This window comes from Gossypium arboreum, chromosome 1, assembly GCF_025698485.1.
Source record: "Gossypium arboreum isolate Shixiya-1 chromosome 1, ASM2569848v2, whole genome shotgun sequence".
NCBI classification, from domain to species: domain Eukaryota; kingdom Viridiplantae; phylum Streptophyta; class Magnoliopsida; order Malvales; family Malvaceae; genus Gossypium; species Gossypium arboreum.
The window spans coordinates 78630538-78645593 of record NC_069070.1 but is presented as its reverse complement, the minus strand read 5'-3'; the positions used below and the strand labels follow the sequence as shown (position 1 = coordinate 78645593).

At 33.7% G+C, this 15056-nt stretch overlaps 1 protein-coding gene across 1 annotated transcript; it reads left to right on the top strand.

The window, feature by feature from the left end:
• Positions 1-11444: 11444 nt before the first annotated feature.
• LOC108483514 (cysteine proteinase mucunain-like) lies at positions 11445-14676 on the top strand. Its single transcript, XM_017786960.2, has 5 exons — positions 11445-12309; positions 13267-13502; positions 13595-13735; positions 13841-14293; positions 14373-14676. The coding sequence occupies exons 1-5, from the start codon at positions 11835-11837 to the stop codon at positions 14439-14441; spliced, it is 1374 nt and encodes a 457-aa protein (XP_017642449.1). The 5' UTR covers positions 11445-11834; the 3' UTR covers positions 14442-14676.
• Positions 14677-15056: the final 380 nt, after the last annotated feature.

The window sequence follows — 15056 nt, the reverse complement described above, 5'->3', positions numbered from 1 at the left end:
TTATCTCTGTTCAAGACTAATAACGTCTAATCCCTAGATTGAATAACAGAGACTTTTCTCTAATTAACACTCTAGGGTTGCATTAACTCAATCTATGGATTCTTTTATTAGGTTTCACCCTAATCTGGCGAAATCTTGTCACCCTATGTCTAGGCGTGCAATCAACTCTGCTTAATTACAACAAATGTACTCTTAGACAGGGTCTATTCCTCCTCTGAATAAGAGCATGTCTTGAATCAGTATCCTGAGATATCAAAACAAGAATTAATAACACATATTAAGAATAAGTTAAATATTTATCATACGATTCAGAAAATAATAAGAAGATTCATCTTAGGTTTCATTCCCCTTAGGTATTTAAGGGTTTAGTTCATAACTAAATAAGAAAACATCTCAGAAGAATAAAGAATACAAAACATAAAGAAAACCCAAAACTCCTGAAGGGAAATTGAGGAGAGATCTTCAGTTTTGATGATGAATCCGGCTTCTAAGATGGGTTAATCGGCTTCTGAGATGGGTCAATTGGCTTCTTTGGAGTAATTCCTTACTCCCCCTTCTCCGCCTCCCTTTTCCTCCTCCTCTAGGGTGTATTTATAGGCTTTGGAATACTTAGAAACCCTCAAAATTGGCCTTTTTTCGAATTGGACTCAACTTGGGCTCAGTAGAGACACGCCTGTGGCACACGCCGTTGTTCGATTACTTCAGGCCGTGTTTGAGCCTGCCAAATTGACACGGCCGTGTGGTCTGTTCGTGTGAGGAGGTCCAGGCCGTGTTGATTTCGTACTTTGGCCCATTTTCTCCGTTTTTGGCCCGTTTCTCGTTCTTTTCACTCTCCTATGCTCTCCTAAGTACAAAACATGAAATTAAAGCATTAGGAGCATCGAATTCACCAATTCTAATGAGAAATCATCCATAAAATGCATTAAACATGGGGTAAAAATATGTATATTTTACGGTTTATCAATATGATTAACAAAGGATTGAGGTTTTCCCGAGAGTGTTCATTGGTATAGATTACATGTTCTTAAACCCTAGGCTTGACAATCCTAGAAAGTTATCATAGGCTATATGAGGTCAAGAGATGAGCGAGGTTGAAAGATAAGCGAGTATCAACCAACCGATCAGTTAATTAGAGGTCAGGAGGTAATAATTGGTTAATAAGTAGTTAATCCATCCTAAAATTCTAATCTGAAGTTAATTACAAACCCTAAAGCTTATTTCTACTGACAGAAAACTTTTTAAATGTAAGCTTGGCTTTAACAAACTCTTCTTTTATTTTAGTCATGTTGTTTAATTCTTCTACAATAAGTGTTTTCTTTAGTAGCCACATGTTTGATCAAAGTAGCATTTCCATATTTCATGTCACTCCCCAAATTCGATGGATTCAAGAAGAAGGCGCATAAATGTAAAAATTACTTATTTTGGCACTATATAGTAGCATAACCTGCCATTTTACAAGCTTCTAGAAAATTAAAGTTTGGTGCATAAAGTATCCGCACGTGAAAGTATCTAAGGATTTCATCAAAGGGTATTATTCAATTAAACAAAGAATACGACAAGAAAAGAACACGCCTTATAAGAGTTATTGCCAAAGGTATGGTATGCCCGATTTGCTTAAATACTATGCAAGGCGGGTTCTATACCGTGATTGGTTGTGTAACACCCCGTTCCCGATACCGTCGCCGGAGTCGGACACGAGGGGTTCTCAGACCAACTCTCATGTGTCACACAGACTATTTTTCACATTTCCAGTCCAGCTGGCAAACTGCGTCCCTGTCACCTTAAAAATCATATCTCGAGTTCCAGAACTCGAAAACCAGTTCCGTAAATTTTCCCCGAATTTAGACTCATATATCCATCCGTGGATTTATTTCTAAAATTTTTTGTTGGGCCAATTGGTACAGTTTATTAGTTAAAGTCACCCCTGTTTTGGGGTTCGACTACACTGACCTTTGCGCATTACGACCTGGATATCATCTCGTACAGAGCTCCAATGCTCATGCCGTTTGTTTCTAATGAAACTAGACTCAAAGGGGAATCTATGCATATAAGGCATGACTTCTAATTATTTCTGGATAATTTATGGTAAATTTTCAAAGTCGAAACATAGAATCCAGAAACTGTTCTGGCCCTGTCTCACGAAATCTTGAATATCTCTTAAAATACAGCTCATATGGTCGTTTCGTTTCATCCATATGAAAATAGACCCATCAAGCTTCGAGTAAGTAATTTTTTTTTAGCAATTAATTCCACTTCTACTATTTTTAGTGATTTTTCGATCTCATATCACTACTGCTGTCCGCAACAGTTACTGCAGTAGACTATGCCAATTTCATGAATCCTTCCTTAGCCTTACTAATCATCCATCATACATGACACAAATTATGGCCACCTTATCAAAATTTAAGGTTTCTAAGACTCGTGGCTATAGGTTCTAGCATCCCACTCAAACGACCACATAGGCCATTTTCACATGGCTTAAAGTTTACAACCCAAAATTTAACAAAACAAAATAGCCCATACATGCCAAATGTTCTCCTAAGTTGACTAAGAAGACAATACCAAAAATTGCTCGCCGGTGTGATGACTTCGTTGACGGTTCCGAGCACCCAAAAGGAGACGAGTCCAAGAAACCTAAAATGGGTGACAAGAAAACACCGAGTGAGTTTATAACTCAGTAAGTCATAAGCATTCCACAACCATCCATTAATAAAATTATCATAAAATGAAATAATGAAACAAGGCCAAGTGTTCCAGCCATACCGAACTACACCATAGTTCCTTAGACCTTTCGGATCAATCTCAAACCAAGTCATACATTTACATTTCATATACTATTCAATAGGATATTTGAAGCAATTTCCATACATCATTTCATTTCCGCAACAATCATGCAATCAAATGAACTTTCATCTATTCCACGATACCTTATTTACGGAATGCAATTGAAATCATCACATAGATTTAAATCTTACCAACTCCACCCGAGCATGAACATAGCATCTATTAGCCATGAACTCAAGGTACTTACTCTTTCCGCTGTCCATACTCATCTCGATAAAGTCACACCTCCATATAAATATTCAATCGGAGATATGTGTAGAGTTCGCACACATAGTGCTTAATACTCAATCACGCACACTTAGTGCCATGTGATTCAAGCCCGCACACATAGTGCCATATAGTCCAAACTCGCACACTTAGTGCCATACATTACAAGCTCACACACTCAAGTGCCAATCTAGTCACCGTACACATCTATTTCTCGCACACTTAGTGCCAAGCAAACTTCCTACACATTTCACTCTCTCTTTACGTTCAACAATATCATCTTTTCATACACATACATTTGTACATATTTCATCTCATTAAACACAATTGCATAGATATTACAATCATTTAAGCAATATCAAATATATGCTTAATGACTTACCTTGTATTGGGTAAAATGGTTCCAACTCGGCTACTCGATGTTCTTTCCTTTGCCTTTGCTTGATTCTCCACCTCTAGCTTCTTGAGCTTAATCAATAAATTAACTAGTTTAACCGTCTTGCCACATATTTATACATGACATCAACTATACTATCATCATTAATTCATCAAATCACAAAATTTTATCTCATGAACATTTAACACTTAACATTTACCCCATCTAGGCCGACTTTGCTAGCACACAAGCCTTTGGTCGAATGTCCTTGACCTATAGTCACCTAAAATTTCTTTGTTCTTTAAAATTCATCCAAGACCACATTCGCACCTCCAACTAATAATTTAGATACTCTCAAGCTCATTCACAAGTACTATTATATATCACATTAAGCATTAATTATTTTGCAACATGGATTCTATAGCATGGCCGAATACTCATGCACATACACATATAACAACAAGAACTCAATGGCACAAAAATCTCCTTTTATTAAACATTCATCTCACTTCTCTTCATGCTTTGTCACAACAACATTAAAATACCAACCAAGAAAGACAACCTCCATGGCCGAACTTCATCTCCATCAAATAGCAAAGAAATCTAAGCCATGGGCTAGGTAGGTTTCAAACTAACAACTAAAACATGCATGAATCTTAAGGAATGACATCAAACATACCTCAATCTAGTTGCAAGTATGGCCAAGCTTCTCCAAACCCCCCCTCTCCCTTACTCACGGCAATACAAAAATTTGAGAAAGGATGAGCATTTTTTTTTTGTTTTTCTTGTTCAATTCACGGCAAATGGGGGCATCCATGCTCATCATTTTTTTTCAATTCTTTAATGCTAGCTTTTATTTTATGGCTTCCTACATACACCACTAACCTAACATGTTGGAAACATGTTCCCTTTACCCATAATCTTGTCATGGCTAGCCACTATCCTTAGGAAATGGACTATTTGACATGCAACTCCATCTATTTTACTTCATTCTTTTACTAACCTCTTAAAATTAGCCACATATATTTAAATCCTTTCACATGAGTCCTTTTTCTTTCAATTCACGTTCAATTTAACTAAATCAAAGAATTAAAAATTCACACATTCATTTTCACATATATTTGGCATGGAATAAGGTATTTAAATGTTTTTGTGACCCAGTTTTGTGGTCCCGAAACCACTTCCCGACTAGGGTTAAATTAGGGATGTCACAGGTTGAGAGTTAACAAATGGATTAATTGGTCCAAAAAAATTAACATGGGATTCTCTTTTATATTTCTTCCTATTCTTGTAAGTCATTTAAAGGACAATTTATGTATACATTTGAAACTTGTCAAGATCCACAAAGAGGAATTGAGTATATATATTGTAAGAAGGGAACAGGGAAATGGTTTTTTTTCTTTCTGCTCCACCTTTTGGTTTTTCTTCTTAAACTTAAACATTCATTTCTTCTTCCTTAACTTGAAAGTTACGATTTTTAGGTTAATCGGTGGATGTTTCAACCTCTTGTTGTTGCTGCTTGTTCGGAAAGGATGATTGGATTTAGAACTCCGAACTACAGTAAATGTGAGTTTCAAGTGAGTCTATATCCTAACTCATGTATGTTAGTTTACAATAGAAATTCATATGTAAATGTCATCCTTGATAACTTGTGAGTATATGTGTGTAAAGTATTGTAAAGATGTTGCATGTCTACAAATGAGATATATGAGTTACTGCATGAATAAGATGATGTGTGGTATATATGCATATGAAATCAGGTATGGAAGAGTATGAACTTGTCAGGAGTGTGAATGAATCTAGGTAAGTGTTTTCTGTGTTAAACCAGTAACACACCATTTGTGATGCCTCCGGTAGGGCAGGTACATTGCTAATCGGATTGATAGATCACTATATGTAAATCTGTGTAAGACCATGTGGTAGAGACCTATGGCATCATATGACAATGAGAATACTCATGGTGTTGCCTCTGGTAAGATGTACAATGGATTGGCAGAACATGACATAAAAATATGTACAAGACCATGTGAGAGAAATCCGTGGCACCCTTTAAGATAGTCCGTCGGGACAATAAACACGTAATTTTCTATAAAGCCTTGGTGGAGTATTTGGTAAAACCTGTGTGGTGTATTCTGTAAAGCCTTTGTGGAGTATTCTGTGATGACTGTGTGGCGTATTCTGTAACACCCTTAAGGTAAGATCTAGATAACCGCCTTTGTGGTGAAATCAGGATAAGTTTAGAGACTTCTTCACTAGATAACTTTGTGATAGAGATATGAATAAGTTAGAAAACATCTCTGTTTAGATAGCCTTGTGATGAAATTGAATATAACTTAAAAACATTTCCTGAAAGAGTTCTCAACAGTGTTTCTGAAGGCTAAATCTGCCGTAGTAGTTTGTGAGTACAAGTAATTTGGCGTATTCATAATTATGAGTAGTCTAAGAGTTTTTTAGATTTGAATTTATTTATGTTATGTAAGGAAGTAATCTGAATTATCCAATATCAGCCAAATCTGAGTGTTTCATGCTATATATAAAAAGGTTATTTGAAGTATAAGTTTTCCGTCAAATCAGAGCGTTCTCATGATATGTAACATAGTTGTCTGGGATTCCATAAGATGACTTAAAAGATTTCATCCATCAGAATAAGTTGTGATTTGGGTTGATTTAAGATATGATCTGACTGGTAATCTGATCATTGCTATTTTAGTATGAGAATCTGCCAAAAGTAGGATATGTATGAAGTTCATCTTAAAAGATTAGTTAGTATTAGTATCCACTAATATCTTTCTGAGAAGTGATTTGTTTTTCGAAAAGGAATGAGATTTGTATTGAATGGTGAAGTTTGGAATCTACTCAATGAGTGAAATGTGTTTAGAATGGTTGTATAGAAGTTGGCGTATATGTATACACTAGATATTAAGAAAGTATCCGCGAAAGACAGAAAGGAAATCTAGAATCTTCAAGATGAGAAATTAAACAACAAATGCTTCAAGGTAATCTGGGTTAAAACCTACTAAATTCATTTAAACTTACAATTGTTTGCTTATGTTTCAAGTTCTGCTTTAAAAATGGATACGCCAGGAAGGACCAAGCTAGGATTGCGCAAAGGTAGCAGTTCGAGTTGCGTCATTATGCATACATAGGGTTGTTGGAAAATCAGATTTGGAAAATGCAGCGGAAAATGAATTTAAGAAAAACTAGAGTTTTAAAATATTTTTTCAAAACTAGAACTTGGTTGTGATATCTAAAGTAATAAACACTTAATCAAAATTGTACCTTTGATTCGTCTAAGATGAACACTTCAATCGAGTAGTCTTCTCCGCTATCCTCAAGCTCACATTTGCGGAGTGTGGGCTCGCTTTGAATAAAAAAATCACAAAGATTACTAGTGGGGATAATTTTGCAATTTTTCTAAACTTTTGGGCCAAGTTATAAATAAGAAAAATATCTCTAGAAATTTTGTAAAATAGTTTCTTCAATGAATTTTTTCTTTACAACTTTTTTTTGAATTCAAGTTTGTGTAAATAATGACTCAATCCTCTTTTTATATAGGGAGAGTTTAGAGAGTTCAACTATGATTAAACTTAATCACTTTAATATTAAATTAATATAAGCTTATCAAGATAAATATTAGATTAAATTTAATATTAAATCTTATTAAATTAATAGAATGTTTATCTTGTAGATAAACATTAAATTTAATATTAAGATAATCACTCTAATATTAAATTAATAAAATACTATTAAGAGAAGTATTAAATTAAATTTAATATTAAATCTATTAAAATAATATTATTTTTGGAATAGTTAATCTGAAATAAAATTCTCTAGTAGAGCCCCAGTAGGAGTGTAATTATTTCACTCCTCAACCACCAAAGAAACACCACCATAGACCATTTGTCAACCACCGGAATGTCGTCGTTGCAGCCGTCGGCACCCCGAGCTAGTTCGATTTCTAGCGGTTTAATTCGGGTTAGTGATGGCCTGAATGATCTGGTCCAGCCACTGGTTGGACCATTTGCCCAGTTTCACATACAAGTCCTGGTTCGACCAATTTTTGGGTCTTAGGGCCAGTTCTGCATTGCTTTTCAAAAGCACTTCTGACTCCAAAAGCACTTATGGAAGAAAAATTGTGCAGAACAAGCTGCTTTTGGCTGAAGTTTTTAGCTTTTCAGAAGTGCTTTTGAAAAGCACTTCTGAAAAGTAGAAGCTAAAATTTTTAGTTTTTCCTCTCCCAAAAGCACTTTTAGTGCTTAATTACTTTTTCACCCCTCCAATAACATAGTACTTCCCTTTTTTTCTTGGTACTTAATTATAAATGTGTTAAAATCATTAATTAAAATAAAAATATTTTTAAAATGCTAATTAAAATATTTAAACTTATATTTAAATATTTAAAATATAGTTTATATATTCTAATTAAATTTTATAAGTAATTAATATTTATTGCTTAAAATATTTAAAATTTATATTTTATATATTAAAATATTAACAAGAAGTTATAATAAATTTTTTATATTCTTATTAAAATATAATAATATTAACTAATTTAAATATTATTTAAATGTATATTTGTTACTTGATAATCACATGTCTAAAATAGACATTTTATTTCTCAAAAGCATTTTTTGACAGCAATGCTAAACACTCAAATTTTAAACTAAACTTTTCAAAAGCACTTCCCAAAAACACTTTTCTACAGCACTTTTCAAAAGCATTGCCAAACTAGCCCTTAGTCTCGGTTTTGGGCTCCTGACCAAATTGAGCCAATTGTCTAACTTGAAAATTAATTTCCAAAAATGTCATATTAATTTTAATTAATTTTATTAATTTAATTTTACTTTATCAAAATTAATTTTCCCAAAAATCACTTAGATTTTCCAAACTAATTTTTCAAGAAAATTCTTTAATCAAATTCACTAGGTTGAACAATTCTTACAACCACCTAATTTAATTCCACATTGAATAAATCGACTCAATTAAATTATTTCCAAAGTTGTAGAATTTTCTTCTGATTCAAATGCAGTCTGATCAAGCTTTTGTTGAGCTAGCAGAGGGACAAATCGGACATATACAATTAGGCTCTAGTAATTGCAATTATGTCTAAAAGCATTGTTCCAATAATTCGTAATTACTTAATCATGGGGTCAGTCCACAAGAAGTACCATGATTGAAAACTCATTATTGTATACTCTTTACGAAAGAAATTCATCTAACTGCTTTGTCTAATGACCTTGTCATGTGTGTGTTACCTTCATATGATATCCTTGATTTCTTTGAGTTAAATTCGTTCACTCAATACAATCCTATTTTATCTCATTGTCAGAATTGTGTCTTCTTAATGATTAATATGATCATTGTAAACAAATGAATGTGATAAATTACTCATTCGAGTACAAGCAACCTGTGGATAAATTACTCATTCGAGTACAAGCAACCTGTGGCCATGTTCTATATTTATCAATCCACACAATGCCAATAAGAGGATACTGTTAGCTCTTTCATTAAACTATAAATTCCAGTGTTGCTAGTAAAACCATGTCATATACAAGTCATGTATGGCACATTCTAATTGAATAAAACCACAAACTTGACATTCATAACCTTATTTTTATCCTTTTTAAGTTCCTCTTTAATCACAATTCCCTTTGAGTTGTTCTTGGGAGCATTAGCACTAACTTTAAACCTTTTAAATCTCCTTGCTTGTTTTTTGAAAGCCTTATTGAAATTCTAAGTGAGTAAGACTATTTGTTGCTAAAGGTCTTTTATGTTAACATTCTGGGAAGTGGGCATTCCTTTGTTGACTTGAAAAGAAATGTTTTTATCAACCTTTCCCTTGCTACATTTTCCTTCGTCCATGTAACAACCCATTTTTTAGTGGTGTCAAAACAATAGTTTCGGGACCACAAATTTCGATGTGTTAGTTTGTAAATATTAATTATTTAAATATTTACAAGGTCATTATGGTTGTATTAAAATTTGGTTAAGAAATTTCATCGTTTAGATAGTTAATTAATTTTAAAAAGGACTAAATCGTAAAAGATGAAAAGGTTGCTTAATATTGATTTTCTTAACATAATGGCTTAAATATTTAAAGTAGGAGGATTTATGTTATAATTAGACCATAACAATTTAATTTAGATGGTTATGGGGTTGTAAATATTGAGTTTTGCATGATTTTAATCAAGGGCAATTAGGTAAATAGTCAATTAGAAAACAATGCTATCATATTTCTTCTTGGTCCTTTTTCGAAATTGGAGAAAAAAAATAGCTATGCTTTGTTTTAAAACTTGCTTACATATGAAGATCTATCCCAATCTCACTAAAACAACAATAAAATAAGTTTAATATATTATAATAATAGAAACTATAAAAATAGATTCTTAATAACTCAACAACCAGAATCATGATCCAATCCAAAGTCCATGATTTAAGGGATTGTCTTGGGTAATTTCGAATCAATTCAATCAGCAATATAAGATTCACATATAATATGATCTTTTATAATGGGTTAAATATCAACCTTATAATCAACATAGCCTAAAAATTTGTTTAATAAAATGTCAACACTTTAAATATGAAATTTGTCTCTATATAAATTTGGTGGTTAGGAGAGTAGGCATTCCATCTAGCACCAAATTGTCAGTTTTATATTTTCCAACACTTCTAAAAGTAAAAATTAAAAAAAATATATGTTAAAACTGAAAAAAAAAAGAAGAAAACAGTGAAAGATATAACTTTTGTAAAAACTTTAAAAACCTCATAATCAATATTTTATAACAGCCACTTTTACAACATCAAATTTTTTAAAATTTTCATTTTAAATTATTCAACATAAGATTAGACGTATAATTTAATGATTAAATTAATCACTTCAGTAATAACGTGAATGACTATATTATAACATTTGATATTTGATAGTTAAATGATAAAATAAAAACTTAGCCTTAATTTAATGAATATTGTTGTAGTTGATTTATATAGGATATATTGGCCATAGCAGCATAAATTAAGGAAATCAATAATAAGCAAATTGGTTGGATTCTTTGATAAAACAGTCCAAATTTAAGTTGCTTGTCTCCGTCCTAATCAATTATATGGGTACAACAACATCCTATGCCCATATCACTTTTGGGGTCAATGTCACCATATTATTTTACTTTTCAAATACCCAGAAATTATATTCCTTTTTTCCTAACGATGAAGCATTATTACTGAAAATAAAATAAAAAATTATTAATATAAAAAAAAATCTAATGTTTCGTAAAAGATATTTTGATGGAAGTCGTTTAATAGCTGAAGAAATAGAGAAGGCGTGAATGACTCAACAATTGGGGCGCCTATCCTATCATCTAATATTGAAAGTGAAATGTGGGGAGGTCAGCACCTAAATTATTGATGCATATATATATATATATATATATTCCCCAACTTCCATTGGGTCCTACACTTTTACAACTTCAATCCAAACACTTATATATCTTTTGTGGTCTTCAAAGTTTTTCTCAAGGGTGCCAAACCTTTTTTTCTCTATTTTCCAAATATTATCTAAAACAAAACACTTCTATTGGTAATATTATTAGGAAAATTACTTAAAATTTATTTTTAAAAATAATAATAAATATTAATGTAATTAATGTTATTTTTATATTAAATATTTAACTAAACCAATTAAAAATAAAAATATTGTGAAAGTTTTATTTATAACTCAATTATTAAATTTTTATGAATATAATTTTAACATTAGTTTTTATCAGTATAATAAAATTTAGTAAAATATTATACACTAAAAAACTTTCCCATTATCATAGATTGCATAATGAAATTAAAATTATATAAAAAAACATAAAATTTTAATTGAATAATAAATTTAAAATTAAATTAATATATTTAAATTTAATTATATATATATTATTTTTAAAAATTAAATAATATATCTTATTTTAAATATAATTTTTAGAATTACTGTGATTGAGGTATAACAACAACTCTTATTAATGGTATTGATTGAGGTTAAGGTTTGGAGTTTATAGAGTTGAAAGTTAACCTGCGTGGCCAATCCAAAATCACCCAAAGTTTGGCGATCAATTTCAAGTTTAGCATGCCAACTCTCTCCCCTTAAAAGGTTGTGCAACTGTCTGAATTATTTACAAAAGCTCCTATCTTCGTGGGCTGGGCTGCTCTTTCTCTTTGCTCTACCTACCACATCGCATCCACATGCTTCTCCGCTGTACTGTTATCACCCCCATTTTATCGTATTTTAATTGTTTATTACCAAGTTTCACATTGGGTTACTACCATTAATCTTCTTTTTTTCTTTATAAGCCTACTGTCTCTCGCCTTTCTTCTCCCCCACACATTCAAAATCCTATTCCTTTTCTCCTTTTTCTTTTTCTCAGACAAGATGGGTTCTCAGGGATCGGTTATGGCTATGCTTTTGCTGATGATGTTCACTTTATCATCAGCTTCCGACATGTCCATTATATCCTACGATGAAGCCCATCCCGACAAGTCAACGTCTAGTTGGAGAACAGACGACGAAGTTATGGCCATGTACGAGGAGTGGCTTGTAAAGCATGGAAAAACATACAACGGTTTGGGTGAGAAAGAGAGGAGGCTCCAGATTTTTAAGGATAACCTTAGGTTCATCGATGAACATAACGCCGATGAGAGTCACAGTTTTAAGGTTGGTTTGAACCGCTTTGCTGATCTTACCAACGAGGAGTACCGAGCCATCTACTTGGGAATCAAGAAACCCAACCGGAAAGTTTCCAAGGCCAGTGACCGATACGCCCCGCTTCTCGGCCAAAAGTTGCCCGATTCCGTTGATTGGAGGGAAAAAGGGGCTGTCGCTGAAGTCAAAGATCAAGGAAGTTGCGGTAAGTTTCTCTCTCAATTTTCTTTTATGGATGCTTCTCTTGTCTGTCTGAAAACTAGCATTTTAACTTATACTTTCAGATGATTTTGTTTTGTTTCTGTCAAATGAATCTATCCATGTCTTCTGCCGCCAGATAGACTGTAATTATTTTGAGCCAACTGTAAAACCTGGAGAGAAAGAACAAAAAAAAAAAATTAAACAAATAACTTAGTTCCGATGTTTCAGGGAAGGTTCCTGTATCTGTCCTTATCTTAGAAACCTTTGCTTTGTGGGTTCTGTTTGGTTATTCAGATTTTGAGGTGGAGTATTGGATATATGTAGGTTTCTTATATAAGGTAAAAGTAAGTAACTTAAAAATTGATTTCGGTCTCATAAGTTAAAAATTGATTTCGGTCTAATAAGTGACTCACTGTATTATTATTCGTTCAGTGATATTAGTTTTTAATAGGATAAAATATTTAACAAAAAAAGATTGATTTATTTTTTGATTTAATATATATAGATTAATTTACTCATTTTTTGAGTTAATTAGGTTAAAATATATAAATATATAAATATATTTGTCGACTTCAGAAGTACAGTTTTATCATCCGATTTTGTCCGAAATTTTGATGGATTTATAGAGTGGGAGCATTTTGAACAGATGCAACGGTTCGCGGAAAGTTAGACCCGACCCATGAACTATGACCTATAGTAGTATTGTGTCGGATATAAGGATGCTTCCGCAGCCCTGCAGTTAGTGGAAGTGTTAGTGCTTGAGGTGGCTGCTTTCTGTGGGGTAAGGAGTAAGGTTCCTTGCACGAAAGTTCAGGGGCTTACTCCACTGTAAAAGTTGAACCATATAAGATATAGACAGCTTAATGAATTGATAGATTCCAATGTTTTTATATAATATATTAAATAGTTATTACATGTTTGTAATAAGATGATTTTACTGAGAATTTAATGTTAAATACAGGGAGTTGCTGGGCTTTCTCGACTATTGCTGCTGTGGAAGGGATAAACCAGATTGTTACAGGCGAACTCCTTTCACTATCTGAGCAGGAGTTGGTGGATTGTGATACATCTTACAATGAAGGTTGCAATGGGGGTCTCATGGATTATGCCTTTGAATTCATCATCAAAAATGGTGGCATTGACACCGAAGAAGATTACCCTTACACCGCTCGTGACGGTACATGTGACCCTTACCGGGTAGGTTTCATATTTTTTTTAGAGTTGGGAAAGGAACAAAGATAGAATTTCAATTTCCTTGCTGAATCTTGGTGTTTTTAATCACCTTGCAGAAAAATGCTAAAGTTGTTTCGATCAATGATTATGAGGATGTTCCGGTAAATGACGAGAAAGCATTGAAAAAGGCAGTCGCGAATCAACCGGTGAGCGTTGCCATTGAGGCAGGAGGAAGGAGTTTCCAGTTATATCAATCAGTAAGATTCTGCATCCATCAAAATTACTAGTTTCTGCAAGAACACAACTGGCTTATCAAAGTCCGAGCACTGTCCGATAAATGACATTTTTACGGTTTTTTCCAGGGTATATTTGATGGAAAATGTGGAACACAACTAGACCACGGTGTCACTGCTGTTGGATATGGCACAGAGAAAGGTAAAGACTATTGGATTGTAAAGAACTCATGGGGAAGCAGCTGGGGAGAAGCAGGCTATATCAGGATGGCAAGGAATGTGGCCAATACCGTAACTGGCAAATGTGGGATCGCGATGGAAGCCTCTTATCCGATCAAAACAGGTGAAAATCCCCCCAATCCCGGACCGTCTCCACCATCTCCTATAAAGCCTCCGACCGTGTGCGATAGTTATTATTCCTGTCCCGAGAGCAATACCTGCTGCTGCATATACGAGTACTATAACTACTGCTTTGCTTGGGGATGCTGCCCACTCGAGGCTGCCACTTGCTGCGAAGATCGCTACAGCTGCTGCCCTCATGACTACCCTGTCTGCAACATACATGAAGGCACCTGCTTGATGGTACGCTTAAGTCCAAAGTCATCAATCCTTTCATTCTATTTGTTTCAATTGAAGTTTTAAACAGTTGTTTTTTTGGCAGAGCAAGGGCAATCCTTTGGCAGTGAAGGCACTGAAGCGCACTCCAGCTAAACCGTTCTGGGCACATTGAAAGCCTGGGATTGTAATGCAGTAGATGATGGGTTACAAGGGAGAAGATGAAAGCTTGACAGTGCTTAGCAATCTCCTTGGGTCTAATATCAGTAGATGGATGGTGACAATTATGTATATAGTATCCTATTTATAACCCATGGTGTATTTGGGAAATGGATAGAATATTTCCAATTTCTGTATATCATGTCATCATTTAGCAATGACTTTGAAAAAATTCTATTCCTGCTTTAAAAGTTGCTTCATAATCAATTATGTATTTGATTCTGTTTGCAAGTAAGAAATCCTATAACACAACATCAGCAGGAGCTTCATAGTTGAACAAACACTGATTTGAACCAAAAGGGTCCACTTTCCCTCGAAATCAAAGGGGGGTAATTGTGGTTATTGCCCTTTTGACATAAAGCAAAAAGATGCCCCCATTTTCCTCCCTGCCTGGAATAAGCTCTTTCTTCCCCAACTGTTGGATATTACTCATTAGGTACATACATTTCCATGTATCTGAATTTCTGCAGCTCTAACTGGAACCTATCCCCCTATAAACATCTTTGACTCTAATGTCTTCCGGGAAAGAACTCATGCCTTGAGCCACAATGGCATAAATTCATTGCATTTC

Coding starts and splice junctions, on each gene's coding strand:
- LOC108483514 (XM_017786960.2), top strand. CDS start 11,835: ATGGGTTCTCAGGGATCGGTTATGGCTATGCTTTTGCTGATGATGTTC. Junction 13,736..13,840: donor GTTTCCAGTTATATCAATCA/GTAAGATTCTGC, acceptor GGTTTTTTCCAG/GGTATATTTGATGGAAAATG. Junction 14,294..14,372: donor ATGAAGGCACCTGCTTGATG/GTACGCTTAAGT, acceptor TTTTTTTGGCAG/AGCAAGGGCAATCCTTTGGC.